This window comes from Quercus lobata, chromosome 4 (assembly GCF_001633185.2).
Source record: "Quercus lobata isolate SW786 chromosome 4, ValleyOak3.0 Primary Assembly, whole genome shotgun sequence".
Classification (NCBI taxonomy): Eukaryota; Viridiplantae; Streptophyta; class Magnoliopsida; order Fagales; family Fagaceae; genus Quercus; species Quercus lobata.
The window spans coordinates 6,561,594-6,577,347 of NC_044907.1; the positions used below are offsets into that span (position 1 = coordinate 6,561,594).

The 15,754-nt window shown below is 32.5% G+C and overlaps 1 protein-coding gene across 1 annotated transcript; it reads right to left on the reverse strand.

The window, feature by feature from the left end:
• Window positions 1-9,254: 9,254 nt before the first annotated feature.
• Window positions 9,255-14,382, reverse strand: LOC115984475 (protein DETOXIFICATION 42-like). Its single transcript, XM_031107499.1, has 13 exons — window positions 14,297-14,382; window positions 13,866-13,987; window positions 12,712-13,155; window positions 12,337-12,509; window positions 12,067-12,202; window positions 11,498-11,594; window positions 11,259-11,359; window positions 10,975-11,138; window positions 10,761-10,832; window positions 10,400-10,516; window positions 10,210-10,305; window positions 9,995-10,116; window positions 9,255-9,409 (listed from the first exon to the last, which is right to left on the reverse strand). The coding sequence occupies exons 1-13, from the start codon at window positions 14,380-14,382 to the stop codon at window positions 9,355-9,357; spliced, it is 1,785 nt and encodes a 594-aa protein (XP_030963359.1). The 3' UTR covers window positions 9,255-9,354.
• Window positions 14,383-15,754: the final 1,372 nt, after the last annotated feature.

The window sequence follows — 15,754 nt, forward strand, 5'->3', positions numbered from 1 at the left end:
TCTCTCGGGTAGAGATCTAAGCACCTTTCTAACAATCTTGGGTTCAGAAATGGTTTCCCCAAGATTAAAGGTTAGGTTCACTATGTCCTTAAGCTTGGCGTAGAACTCATCAAACGACTCATCCTCCTCCATCTTGATCTCTTCAAAGCTTGTAGTAAGCCTCTAAAGCTTCGAATCCTTGATAGCCTTGGTTCTTTCATAGGTTATCCGGAGGATGGTCCATGCTTCCTTCGTAGTTTTGGTAGAGGATATCTTCTCGAATTCCTCATTTACGATTGCACTGAATAAAACATTCAATGCCCTATTGTTGAAGTTAGCCGCCTTGATCTTAGCATCATCCCAATTGGCTCGTACTTCCTTGGCTTGGTCTAGCCTATCTCCACAACTTGTCACACTTTTTCATTTAATGACTACAAGAAAGCTCTCATGCGTACTTTTCAATATGTATATTTTGTACCATAAAATAAAGGAGGTATAATCAATGATTGTCCTCTATCCATGACAATAGGGTTCAATGGATCACACAACAAAGATTAACCCTAATTAGAGTGTGCCTACTCTGATACCACTTGATAGGCCAATAATATATTGACCCTTTGTGATGAATTAACCAATTAATTAGTCAAGTTAATTAATTAATTCAATTACCATGCAATACGCGTGGTAGCACAAACAAATCACCAACTAAGTTAATATGCAGTGGAAAATAAAGTTGACACGGTGATTTGTTTACGAATGAGGAAAATCTCCACTATTATCACAACAAACGGTTACAAGTAAAGAAACCCCAGTACCTTATACCAACTTACAATTGAACCCTTACCCTAATACCCAATTGGACTTGTTCTGTAGTGACAATCTCTCACTTTCTCTGCCAGTGCACATGAATTTTCACTCTTAGCCATGATCTCAAATGCCAAACAATGCATAATAACTCCAAGTTGTTGTTTCTGTGATAAGCAGTGGTTTCAGTTCCTAAGCATACACAATGTCACTCTGATAATTCACTTCCCACTCACTCAGCTATATAATCTGCAAGGTGTAACACAATTTGAACCTGTTAATTGATTACAAAAGACACAACCATGTGCACTATTATGTTTTTAAAACCAAATGATCTCATTCCAAGCACAGTGCATGCCTTAAAAAGAATGGACATTAATTGAAATGTAAACTTAATTATCAAGAAACAAACTCGAAGTAGTAATCCCAACCTTGTTTGTCTAGACTATCACAATGCAGCTATGATAGCCAGTGTTATAGATCAAAAAGCAAAGGGTGGCCTTAGACATTATCAATAGGCATGTGAAATGAAATACACAATTTATGTACCATGAAATTGGAGTGAATCTAAACCTATTTCTTTACATTAAGTAATAGATAAACCCTCCTGTAGTCCCTTTAATCAAGTAATAATATAATAATTCTAGAAGTAACCCATTTTTTTTTTCTTCTAAGAGATTCTTATTACTAAAGTAGTAGAACCCTCCCTCATCACAAAAAAAGTTGTTGTGTGGTCCATTGACCCCCTGTTGTAATGGATCGTGGTCAATCGTTGATTATTACTTATTTGATGGAATAACTATGCATATTGGAAAGTACATATGTGAGCTTTTTTGTAGTCCCTTGATGAGAAAGTCTAGTTTGTATTTGAAGTTGGATGGACCAAACCTATAGAAGCTCCTGCATATTGGGATGATGGATCAAGGCTGTAAACTTCAACAGTAGAGCCTTGTTGACTAACAATGCAAAGGAAACATGGACTATCCTTCAGACCACCTATGAGGAAACCAAAGCAGGTAAAGGCTCAAAGCTTCAAAGATTGACTAGTAGTTTTAAGGAAATTAGGATGGAAGAAGATGAAACCTTTGATGAGTTTTACGCAAAACTTAAGGATATTGTGAATTCTTCATTCAATCTAGGAGAGAAATCCCTGAGCCTAAGATTGTAAGGAAAATACTTCGATTTCTTTTGGAAAGGTTTCATACCAAGACTACTACCATTGAAGAGTCTAAAGACATTGACAAGATTCCTTTGATTGAATTGGTTAGGGACCTTCAAACTTATGAGTTAGGTCTAGCTGAAATTGGGAAAGGTAGAAAAAGCAAAAGTCAAGATAATGAGGATGAAGATTTTTTTGATGATGAATAGACTAAGTTCAAGGCATACATCACAAGGTATTTCAAAAAATTCATTAAGAATGCCAATGTGAAGATAATTAAAAAAGAGCCCAGAAAATTTGGGTTCACTTTAAAGAAATCTCTAGACAAGCCAAATAAGGAGAACAAGGAGTGTGGTCAAAAAACCAATATTCCATCTAGCCCTAAGTGTTTTGGTTGTCAAGGCTATGGTCACATGAAGCAAGAATGTCCAACATATCTCATGTCAATTGGGAAGAGCAAAGCCCTAACTGCAACTTTGAGTGATACTAAACCCAAGAGTGATTCAAATGATAACGACCAAGAAGAGAAAATCATGGCTTTCACTGCCACTGTTGAACTTGCTAATGACACTAGAGAGGCAGTAAGTGAGGGTGAAGAATTAGATGAATCTAAGTTTGAGAAGTTGGATGAAAATGATGACATCCAAATAGCCTATTCTAAGATTTACAAATTTTTTTAAAAATATGAGAAGCTTTACAGATTGGCTATGAAGAAGTTAAGCAAGGTGGAGATAGAGAGAGATAATTTTTCTACCAAAGTTGATGAAAGAAATCAAACCATTGGAGCCTTACGGTTTGAGAACAACTTCTTGGCTGAGAAGACTAAGAAGTTAGATGTTGAACTCTTCCAAGTGTGAGAACAACAGGAACGTACATCAAGTGCAAAACTGGATGAGATGTTGAGCATTCAAAAGTATTCATTTGGCAAGACATGACTAGGGATTGTCAGTTCTTTCTCTACTTGTGCAAATTCTAATTCTGCTTGCCATGATATTATTTTTGTACCTTCTTGTGATGATACTAAAATTGATAATAATGCTTCTAAATGGAAGTTGAAATTAAGGTTAAAAATGATAAACAGAAATCCATCTTAGGTGCACCCCCTAAACCTGTTAAGAAAAGAAGGAAAGAAAGATTCTCATCATTCCACTAACAAGAAGAATCAACCAAAGAAGATTCACTTTTGTTATCATTGTGGTGTAGCCACACTTGTCCTAGTTGTTACAAATGGCTAGCTAGCCAACAAAACAATTGTGTGTCATCTTATAGTAGAATCAGCTTCAAAACTCTTTGTTCATCTTGGAAAACTTCTCAAAGCTGTTTTTCTTCTCTCTAATTTCCAAGGATTCACTCCTTACTTACCATCTTCCAAACGTCGCCCTTAGAATAAGAAAACTTAATGTTTTCTTGCATATGTTTGGGTGTTTATTTTTACATAGTGAGTCAGTCTAGCTTTTTATTGCATTAGGTTGGTTGGTTGTTTATTTGTTTGTTTGTTTATTGCTTTCAAGAAAACAAAAAACAAAAACAAAATTTTTTTAAAATTGAAAAATACATAATCAATATGTTTATGTATACTAGTACTTGTGTACCTTGAATGGCCATTGAAACAAAATTTCATAACTTTGTATCTTGGGTAGCTTGGATGAAAGTTTGTTTTATCTTTTTATCTCTACAAATATTTATTATTCAAACAATTAGTGGGCATATTCAAATTTATAGCCATGTAGATTGTGTTTTGATATAAACTTAAATTTCTATTCCCCCCCCCCCCCCCCCAAAAAAAAAAAAAAACTAAGTATTAACCCAAACCAAAATTCAACCAAAGCTATAAAAGGGAGAGATAAGACTTGTTTATGGGAAATAAAAAAAAAAATGTTAAAAAAAAAAAACCAAAACACATATATAAAAAAAAAAAAGTAGAGAGAGAGAGAGAGAGAATGCTCACAGTTTTTGTGTGGGAAAAATATGGATTGAATAGGATAAATGATTTCAAATTTATATAAAATAAAATGGGAAGAAGAAAAGTTAAATTATAAGAAATAGAAAAGGATGAAGGAAGTGTAATGGTGAAGTAGAGAGTAGTGGGGGGGAGATAAAGAGGCAATAGGGAAGAGAAATGTTGGAGGAAATGTAACCATATGTATGGACTAATAGGGAGAGAAGAGATTTTTGTTTTTGTTGTTGTTGTTGTTTTTTTGTTTTTGTTGAGAGTAGTGAGAAGAAAAGTTTAAAAGAAAAAAGAAGAGGTAGAAAAAAAGTGGATGATGTGGCTCAATAGTTGAGTAACGATATATATATATATATATATATATATGGAGAGAAAATGACACTCAATATTGAATGGAGCTTTCAATATTGACTAGTTAAGACGAAAACCACATTTTCGTCTCCACATTTTCAGGCGATTTCACTTTGGTCCCTAAATTTTTTTTGCACCGGTTTTAGTCCCTAAAATTTAAAAAGCAATCTCATTTTTGTCCCTACCGTCATCTCACGAACGGAAATAGTTTATGTGGCAAACAGAGTGCATCGCTGGCACACTAAAGGCTGACGTTAGCATTAAAATAATAATATAATATTTTAATAATAAAGGCTTCAAGATTTGATAAGGAAGCTCTAACGCCAAAAAAGAAATTGCCAATTGCAAGAAGCAAGGTGGGAAAATAAATATAAAATTTATAAGGATGAAAGAACACATGCAATGACTTTTTTTTTGGAATTTCACATAAGAAGTAAACAGAAGAGTACGTCAATGGACTACAATTGAAACTATCACCAATCTCCATGGTTAATGTTGGGCATATTATGACCATAGTGACCCAAACCAATTGTAAGCACATGTTCTTGTAGAAAAGGTATATTAATCTTTGATTAGTCTAGAGTTTTCTAGTATATGAACCTTACATTGGGTGCATTATAAATTGAAGTGCTTAATATAGTTGTTGAGGGCTTTTTCACCATGGATGTACTCTGTTAGGTCTAAACACATAAACCTTTGTGTGTAGGGACGGAGGTAGCCTTTGGCTTGCACCGCGGGGGGGGGGGGGGGCAATGGCCCCCTTAAATGTTTTTCAAAAAATATTTGAATATATATTAGATATTAATTTTAGCAATTTTTTCTATAAAATTACACTTTGCCTTCTTAATAATATCATTAATCAATCAATATATTACTAAAAGCTGAAGCGTAGCGTTTAATGCTGCTGCGCTCACGTTGAGCCACGTCAACGTCCACGTCATCATCTTTTTTTTTTTTCTTTTTTTTTTCCATTTTCTTATAATTATTTATAATTTTTTTTATTTCATATTTACACTTCTCCAACCTTTCTTCCTCCCTTACCTTTTCATCTCCCCACTACTTCTTTAACCTTTCTCCTTCTCTCATTCTCTCACCTTCTCATCTCCCCACTACTCTCTGCATTAATATCATTCTTCATCTTTCCCTTCATCTTCCTCTATTTTTGTCTCTTCTTATTCACACTTTCTTACTATAAATTTGTCACTATCTCATTCATTCCATGCATAGTTTTCCCTTACAAAAAAAAAGGTTCTCTCTCTCTCTCTCTCACACACACACACACAATTTTTGAGTGGATTTTTATTTTTTATTTTTCTTGCATCTTCGCTTTAGGTTGATAATTTTTTATATTCTTTAATCTACTTTAGGTTAATGCGATTCAGTTCTCTCTCTCTCTCTCTCTCTCTCTCTCTGATTGTTAAATGTTATCCTATTGCATTATAAAGGATTAAATATAAAAATATAATATTATTCTAATACATAGCATGATTTGGATAATTTAATTTGGTAGCTACTGTAATTTGATAGCATGATTTTTATAGTGCTCAATTTAGATGTTAAACTATGAGACTTTAATCATTTTTGTTTATTTTTTAATCCTTTGTGGTAGACAAAGTACTCTATAATGCAATTTATTTAGAGAAAAGCAAAGGTTGGCTAAACAAAAGTTATTGGATGAGAGACAAATTTTATCTTTCGCTTTATGCATATATTTTAATTCTTAGATAATAATTATTATTATTATTTTATAACAATGCATATATAGAAATTTAATTCTTAGATTTTGCTAATAATTGATTATTTGATAATATGTTTTGGGTGGACGAAATTACAATTTCCGCAAAGAAAATAACCTTAGTAGATTATAAATAACAATTTTTTTTCCTAATTGGTCCAATTAATCATAGTTAAGTTTTATTAATTTTTTTAGTTACTTTTTTCAGTGTTTTGGATTGTAGGCAGAAAAAATAAGTTTGAGAAAGTTTGTTTAAAACTAAAAGAATAATTTCTAAATTTTATTTTCTTTTTAATGATTCACAAAATGTTATAAATAACTTTTATTAAAAAATAAATATTTTCGTTAAATTGCCTTTTGAATTTTTGAGAAAAATTGTATTTTTTTTCATTTTAGTACGACAAAAATTATTAAATTTATGATTTATGATTGTTTCTATATTACATTTATGATTATTCTTATAATGAATAAAAATATAATTACAAAATACATTACTCTTTATTAAATTAGTTTAAATTGTATAAAAAAAATTTAATAAAACTACCATAAAAATAATTATCATGCGCAACGCGCAGGTTTGTGGCTAATCTATATATATATATATATAAAACCGAAACCTTTGGAGCTCCCACAATTTTCCACGTCATCACTATTTTCTTTTTCTTTTTATTTTAGATTCTTTTTATTTTTGGTTCAATTTTCCACGTCATCACTATTTTCTTTTTCTTTTTCTTTTTATTTTAGATTCTTTTTATTTTTGGTTTTATATCTTATCAAGTATTACAATAGTTTAGTTTAAATAAAATTCTATTAGATATATGTTTCAAAAGCTTGAAAATAGCCTTTGGAGCTCCCACAATTTTCCACGTCATCACTATTTTCTTTTTCTTTTTCTTTTTCTTTTAGATTCTTTTTATTTTTGGTTTTATATCTTATCAAGTATTACAATAGTTTAGTTTAAATAAAATTCTATTAGATATATGTTTCAAAAGCTTGAAAATTCTATTTCAACTAAAATTCTATAACAAAAATTTTCACAAATATAAACTTCTGCCAAGGTCGAAACCCTTCATACTCACTCAAATTTTCACAAAGAAAACACACATATCAAATTGAAGCCATAGTAGGAAGCAAGTTGATTCTTCAACGAGAACAAATCCTGTAGTACAAAGGCCACCTAATTGCTTTTAGTTTTGAACTCGATTGTCTTATTAACAACAAAGTCTATGAATTGCAGTGATGGACAGCCGTCCACAAATAACATCCACGCAAGGGCTTGATGTTCTTCTTAATTATCTCATATAATTCTAGGAATTATTTTATTTAACTTTTTTTTGGAATTAATATATTTAGATGGTTGGCATAGCAGACAACGTAAAAACAATTTTCTGTCATTTATGTTGCCTTCTGCATAACCCTAAATCAATGTTGAAATGTTGTGTTTTACAACCATCTGATCTTGGTAACCAAACCCTGCACCTATGATTGTTTATGATTATTTTTGTTCATTGTTTGTAGTTTAAACCCATTAAAACTTATTGGCTGATGGTATTTCATGGTTTTTTTTTTTCCCTTTACTTTTACTTTCAAGGTTGCTAGGAACACAACCTAACATGTGATTTTTTTTCATTGTTTAAAGTTTAGACCCATTAAAATTTAAAACTTATTACTTTATAGGTTCATGTACTTTTTTCTTCTTCTTATTTTTCTCTTTTGAATAGTCATATATTTTGTGTTAGTTTTTGCAATATTTGAACATGTTTAGCAGATTTCAACAACTATACCATGTATTATTCTTTTGAAGGTAATCAATTTTTCTTTTGTATTTCTCTATTATAAAATCATATATATATATATATATATAGTATTGTTTCAATAATTTATAGGATGTAAATCTTATGATTCCTTAATATTTTTTGGCCTTTTGGAAGTTTTAACATCTGACTTTTTGAGTTATATTTTTGTAATATCCAAAACTATCTGCAAAATTTCAATAATTATAACCATGAATTATTATTTTGAGTGTAACAAATTTTTCTTTTATATTTCTCTGTTGTGTAGTCACACACACATATATATTTTTATAATTTTTAAGCTCTTAATCTTTTGATTCTTTTCAATAGTTATAAGTTTATAGTCATGAACTATTCTTTAATATTTTTCGTAAGTCATTGCACATTCAAACAATGACTTCTTTATCAAATCGTAACACAAATTGAAGTTATACAAGAGCAATTCATGCAATAATGTAGTTTCTTAATCAATTTAAAATTTTATAAAATCAATTTAATTTACCACATAAATAGGTAGGTTCCCGTGCATAGCACGGGTTGGCGACTAGTTCTTTTAAAAGTTATATTATAGCCACAAAGTTTTCTACAATATTTTTGCAAACTCTTGAGGTAGCAGATTCTTATTGGTTTGCATTTAGGTCCACCACTTACATCACTTTTTTACTTACCAATAACCACTCACCTCATCACCAATTTGTAAAAAAAAAAAAAAAAATTTTAGCTCTAGCATTTTAATCAACCAATTTTATCCAAAACAAACAACGCGACCTTTTAAAAAATTTCAAACAAAATAATTGTCCTTACCCAACAACACGCATCAAAGTTAGGAAAAAAAAAAAAAAAAACACTTTAGTGGCTAAGCCACCATACACAACTAGTACCAAAGTCGCCTCCCCTAGCTACAAGTCCTGACTCTGTCCTTGCTTGTGTGCTCTCTCTTTTATGCTTACGCTTATCAATCAATTATCACACACAATTACATAACAGCAATAAATGCTAGCCTCTATTTTGTTTGATGCAGAGATATTGCTCATGTACAAAGTAAAAAACCTTTTGCCTTTTGTTTTGAATCTTTTGATACAAAGTTCAAAGAGATTGTCAACAATTACATTTACACTTGGTAAGAGAGAATTCTAAATACATAGCTAGTTATTGAGAATACCAACAACCCTTGAATAATTACTTTCTATTTTGAAATATGAAAATTCCTTCTTCCAACATGCATCACTTAGGTGAACGGCTGGTTAATATGTAGATTAAAGAGAAATCCCTTCAACCTCCCCCCCCCCCCCCCCCACACGCCGCCCAAAAAAAAAAAAAAAAACTTAGATATATTAAATGACGAATATAATCTATATTACTCATGATGAGAAGCCAAAAAATATTGTACCAATATTATAAGATTCTAATAACATTACAAGTAGGTCCAAGGCTGATACAAAGAAGAAGAGAAAAAAAAGCAAGAAATAATTCTGTCTGGGAATAAATTACATAACATGAGTAGAATAAAAGAAAAATAGAAAAACATTGACATAAATATATATGTAGCTCGACTATAAAAATTCGTGGAGCTTGCAATCGCCTACTTCCACGATGGGTTCCTGAGAAAGCGCCAAGGTCCTGTTCCAGTGCCCATCCTGCAAATTCAGAGGCAAGTCTATTACAATCAACATCAAAGTATAAAAGTTCTATATCATAGATACTTTGGAAACTTGTAGATTAACAATTAATAGAGCAATACAACATAGATATCGTTGTGCATTTGTTTCTTCCAAATATATATATATATATATATATGTATGTATGTATTTTTTTTTTAAGTGGATGAAGGCCTTATAGGTGCAAACATTAAACTTATATTCATCTCTCTTCTTACGATGTAAGAAATTTCCTATAGGGATTCTTAAGAGGAGTTGCACCTTATAATACATGATGTGGTTATTTCAGTCCATTTAGAGTGTTAAGCGATGTTATTTTGGGGATCCTGTATTTGTTTACTTAATAAGAGCCTTGTAGTTCAATTGCATTGTCTGTTTTTTCTTTACTAGGGGAATTAGAGTTTGAATCCTCCCTCTCTATTGTTGTAAAAAAAAAAAAAAAAAGTCCCAGCAAGTAATTGCTGACTTGAAACCACAACAATGTGAAATTGTAACTTAATAATCCTAACAGTGAAAATTACCTCCAAAAAATTCATCAAGATAAAGATAGATATAAAAAATTACCTCCAAATACCAACAAATGCACGCAAAAACATATAAATGGTTAGAGCAATCCAGATTCCTACAAATCCGTTGCTTCTGTATAGAACAAATAAGGATGCAATGCTTGCTACAGCCACAAGAAGCTGAAAAAAGAAATTTGACAATGAACATTTTATCAATGAGAGACTTGGAGAGAATATATAACATTTTATCAAAGGGTCTATTTGTAAACTTACCAATGAGTATGCTGAATATGCAAAATCAGATGCTCCAAAGTTCACTCCATCAAAGACAAAAGCTAATGAATTTATCGGTTGTGTAGCAGCGACAAACTGTTGGATTGGAAGAGGGAAATTTGTGTTACTAGAGAGAAAAACTAAATAAATAATAAAGCAATGTTGTTTTTTATCTTGTAGATGAAAGTACCGGGAGTCCTATTTTTATAAGGTGCAGAACATTGACATCTCTTGAAAAGATCCCAGCTCCAAAGTACAGACCAATTCCAACAACAAGAGCAAGCCCCACCCCAAGAACAAAACTCATCTGCAGAACAAAGTGTCGCATAAATTAAGCACTCACTATGGAACCTAAGAAATGAAACAATTTCATTATTGTTAACTTGATGAGTTCTGGCCATAATAATCTTGGTAATCACTAGGTATGAAGTATTAGAATAATGATAAAATTCATCATTTTCTAGCATTTTAGTCTTTTAAGATAAGTAGTAATGTATCACGATACACAAAATTATTGAAGATGAATATTGACAGGTAAACAGAAGAAGTACCTGTAATACCCGGGTTGCGACAGCTGTTGCCTTCTTAAGGTCTTTCTCAGCAAAAGCACAAGCTAGAATTGCCTACAAAAAAAGAAAAAAGAAAGCAAGGCATGGTACTGATTGATCACTATATGTATTGCCAATAAAGAAGTTAGAATAGGAATTTTCAATATATGTTTACTTGATTAGTTATTTAATAGACAAGAAAAAAAATGTCCTTTACCTGTCCGGCAACAGCCAAGCCATCTGAGAGAAGTGAAGATGTCAACCAGACCTGTAAACAAGTCTGGAATGCAGCCATGGGTGTTGCACCTAGCCGTGCAGCCAGTGAAGCTGCCAAGGTTACACAGAATGTGACAGCTACAACTCTTAATAATAACAGACCACCTGTGTCCATGCATATAAAACAAAGTTAAACAAAAACCAATTGTAAATCTTCAGGATAACTTAATTCATCATATGTCATTAAATGGAAAACTCTTAAAGTCTAATTGCAAAGCCCCTTACCATTTTTAAGGAACCGACTAAACTGCAAAGTCTTAAGACTTGGAGGTAGGAGATAGACTTTTCTCATTAATATCGACAAGAGGATTACACAAATCAAGTACCTAAAAGGACCATCAGAATTTAATCAATTATCAGAGAAATACCAGTGAAGATGCCTCGAAACATCTCAAGAAATAAGTCTGTCAATAACTGAACTTTGTAAAACATATTTGTAGTACTTAATGGTAACTATTACTTACTGAGAAAGAACATGTGCAATTGCTGCACCTCTGATGCCTAATTTCATGACAAAGATGAATATCGGGTCCATAATGATGTTTGTTGTATATCCCAAAACTATATTTAGACAAAACGAAAAAGAGTTAGGGGATATGTCCATGAAAATAAGCTTTACTAAAAAAGTTTCAAATCAAAACAAAGTAGTAGTCTAACTATGATTTTATTTTCAGTCATTAACAAATAGTTTTGGTCTATTACTCCTTTATTGCATTCAATCCATAGGCACAACATCAAGTTGTCTTAAGGTAGCATAAAATCTGTAGAAGTATTGATATAGATCCATAATCTAATTTGTGTTTAGAAAATAAGCCCTTTTTCTACATATTTTCTTTATCTTAAAGTTGTTGAAAGAGTAGGCCATCATAAAGAGATTCTCCAATTCATGTCCAAATGCTAATATATTATATCTCATGTATCTGCAGAGTGTTTCATTTCATAACTAAAAATATTACCAAATTTAAAACTAAAGTATTATAATGAAGATACTTCAAATAAAGTAGGATGAGCATAGATTATAAACTCAACATACCAATGACATACAGAGGAGTTTTTGTATCCTTAAACCCTCGAAAGATCCCTTGCATGGCCAAGGATAGAAGAACTGCAGGAGCACCGAGCGATCGTAATTTCAAGTACTTAAGTGCTGGGATTAGCATGGGGGAACTCTATTGAAAGGGAGAGAGAGAGAGGGAAAAAAAAGCAAGAACAAAGAATGAGGGGTGCCTTTGTCTACATATTCATTAAACAAGAGCTAAAATTGTATGCCATTATGTTTAGTACTCAGAATGAAGACACTTACATGTTTTACACCCATCACATTCAAGAGTGGTTTGGCTGCAAATACAAGGACTACAGCTTGAATGAGGCCAAGAATTACGCCAAAAAGTAGAGCTGTTGATGCTGAAGCAATATGCTTCTTCTCCCTTTTGATTTTGGTCTTATTTTTTTTGCCACCAATAGTTTTATTGAAATCTGATAATTAATAAATCACCAAGAATTTGACATGTCAAAATGAGTATATCAAAGATTTTCTGTCTTCATCTCCCCACAGCACACACTATTGATATGATAACCTGAACTTAATTATAAGTGATGCCCTAATTTAGCCATTTGAACATCAGACAGACATAAACAAAAATTTACATACATACAGAGAGACAGAAAGAGTGAGTACCAGTTTCTAGCTTTGAGTCTTTTGCATTAGTCTTTGCGTCTGCATCATTTTCCATATCCTCAAGTGTGTTTTCCTGTATACACTCTTTCCCTGCACTGGTTTCAGCTGAGGCATGTTCAGTTTCCCCACCATCTTCCATACCCTCAACCTTTTCCATGTTCTTATTTGTCTCTGCAACTTCATTTTCACTGTTTTTCGATGAACTCTTTTCCAAGTTCTTAGCCTTTTTTCCAGCTTCACCTTTCTCCATGTCCTCAAGCATGTCATCATCATCATCATCATCATTAGAGCCCTTTTCTGCTGCTTTGATGCTGGCTCTTCCAGCAACGGTATCTTCCTCAGCTACAAAAGAAGTTGTGATACTAACCAGTGGGAATATGGTAATCCTTGAAGCTTGATTGAACAAAGCAATAGAAACTCCTGCAGCAGCCAGTTCCACAGGTCCTGTACAGAAAAGAAAAAAAATTCAAAATTAAAACTTTTCACTTACTGATTTATGATAATTAATTCAAACTTATTGGAAACTTCGCCCACTGGAGCCAGGAATATAATGCAGATGATGGGTCTGGACCATCTTTTCAAATCTTTAATCTATACAATTTGCTGGCCATGAGTGTTGCTGTGGCTCTGTTGTCAACAAGTTCATTTTTTAATTTTATCTTTCATTCACACAAATATTTAATTAGTTATAAAGGATGAACCCATGACCTTAACCATCATGCACCGGTTTAGGATAACGATGCCAATTTTGGCTCAAATTAAGAAAATTGGTCTAAAGTCCTGCTCATTACCTAGGCAGAGAAATCATATCGGTCACTATAAAACATACTGTCAATTTGGCCACTACAGAATTCAATGATGTTGGTCTGCCTTGAATGCAGAGCCTTTGTATAGTATTATTTAAAGGCAGTTGATTGTAACACTTTCAAAGAGAACAATGCCATTGAGTAAGTTCATGAATTATGTGGAAAACTTCTTTCAAATTATACAGTGACCACTGAAAAATGAGACTTGAGTTGTCAAATGCTGTACAACTTTACTGGTCTGTTCTGTTTATCACCATGCAGATATAATAATGAAAAAAAAAAGACAATAATGCCTGTAAAGAAGCTACATACTCTAAAAATAGATAGAATATTTTACATGAAACATACCAATATGACCAATGAATGCTGTATCAATCAGAGAAGCAATGGGATCAGCAGCTACAGCAAGGGCAGCAGGGAATGCAATGCCTAGAATCTCCCAGCCAAGTATATCCAACTTAAAAATGCTTCTGGAATCACATTTTGGAACTAAGCATTAGTTCTCTAACATGCATAAAAAGACATGATAATTAACATGACAGGAACTATCAACCTTAAATGGATGAGGTAAATGCTGCCTATAAATAAAAGAGTGAACAAGACAAAAAGGTATTGAATTCTTAGCTGTGAATGTATTGTCTTGAAATACTTTCTCAACTTAGACATCCAATACCCAAAAAATAAAAATTGAATAGAAGCATCTTAGACATCCAAATAGCATGCATATACTTCCAAACTTAAAACATAGTTTCCAATGCAAAACCACATTGAAACTATACCTTGCATCTTTAAAGAAAACAAAGACAGGCAACTTCTTCCAATTTTTCTCTGCCGGTACTGCACATGAATTTTCACTCTCAGCCATGATCTCGAATGCCAAACAATGTATAATAACTCCAAGTTGTTGTTTCAGTGATAAGCAGTGGTTTCAGTTCCCAAGCATACACAATGCCACTCTGATAATTCACTTCCCACTCACTCAGCTATATAATCTGCAAGGTGCAACATAAATTAAACCTGTTAATTGATTGCAAAAGACACGACCATGTGCACTATAATGTTTGTAAAAACCAAATGATCCCATTCCAAGGACAGTGCAGGCCTTAACAAGGATGGTCATTAATTGAAATGTTCATCAAGCAACAAGCTCAAAGAAGAAGTAATCCCAACCTTGTTTGTCTAGAATATCACAATGCAGCTATGATAGCCAGGATTGCAGATATCCAAAAACAAAGGATGGCCTTAGATATTATCAATAGGCATGTGAAATGAAAGCCACAATTTACGTACCATGAAGTTGGAGTGAATTTAAACCCCATTTCTTGAAATTAAGTAATAGATAAACCCTCCCTCAGTCCTTTAATCAAGTAATATGGTAATTCCAAAAGTAACCCTTTTTTTGTCTAAGAGATTCTTAATTTCTTATTACTAAAAAAGTAAAACCCTCCCTCAGTATAGAACACTTTTGTATGCATATAGGTGAACAAAAATTTTAATTCCTCGAAATCAACTTCTTTTTTGTCCAAACTGACAATGAATTTACGTGTCAGAAAACTGTGACTGACAAAGACTACAGGACTGCATATACCTCCCTCAGTTCCATATATCCTTGGATGATTTCACAAACAAGAGTCTCTATAATTCATATAAACAAATAAGAATATTAATCTTTTGGAGAAAGACCCACTCTGTCCATGTGTAGATGAATCCTTCTTGTTACAAATATTCGACCCGTCTCTCCTCAGGTTAACCACAAAGAAATGTTAAACTATGAACAAATTTATGGACCCCATGCAGGCGGGGTTCAATATAAAATTTGCATGAAAAGGTGGATATATAAAATAAAAATGGAAACATCACCGACTCTTTTTGGATTTTTCATACGTAGTGAACCTAGAGATGTGAAGAAGCTTCGTTTTAATTTCCTTTTTTGAGCTTCTACGTCATGTCTTTAATAATTCCATTGAAAATAATATATGGTTCTGAAGAATCTGGACATCAATTCATCAAGTTCTAACCATTTTGAGAATGGAAACTCACATGAAAGTTCTTTGATATGCATGTATTTAGGTTTGTAAGTAACATTCATAGGTTTGTTTTCCTTTTCTCATGTTTTCTTAGCAACCAAACACGACTAATTTCTTCATCATCTTGAAAAGACTATATATCTACTAAATGAGCATGCATATTGCATTTGGACAAGCGACTTGTGACTAAATAGCAGTATGTAGGAGAAC

Bases quoted from the DNA above. Each gene is read 5' to 3' on its own strand.
- LOC115984475 (XM_031107499.1), bottom strand. From the start codon at position 14,382: ATGGCTGAGAGTGAAAATTCATGTGCAGTACCGGCAGAGAAAAATTGG. The intron at 11,139-11,258 runs GTAAGGGGCTTT...GCATGGACACAG, and splicing joins TAGTCGGTTCCTTAAAAATG to GTGGTCTGTTATTATTAAGA. The intron at 10,833-10,974 runs GTAAAGGACATT...CTTTTTTTGTAG, and splicing joins GCTTGGCTGTTGCCGGACAG to GCAATTCTAGCTTGTGCTTT.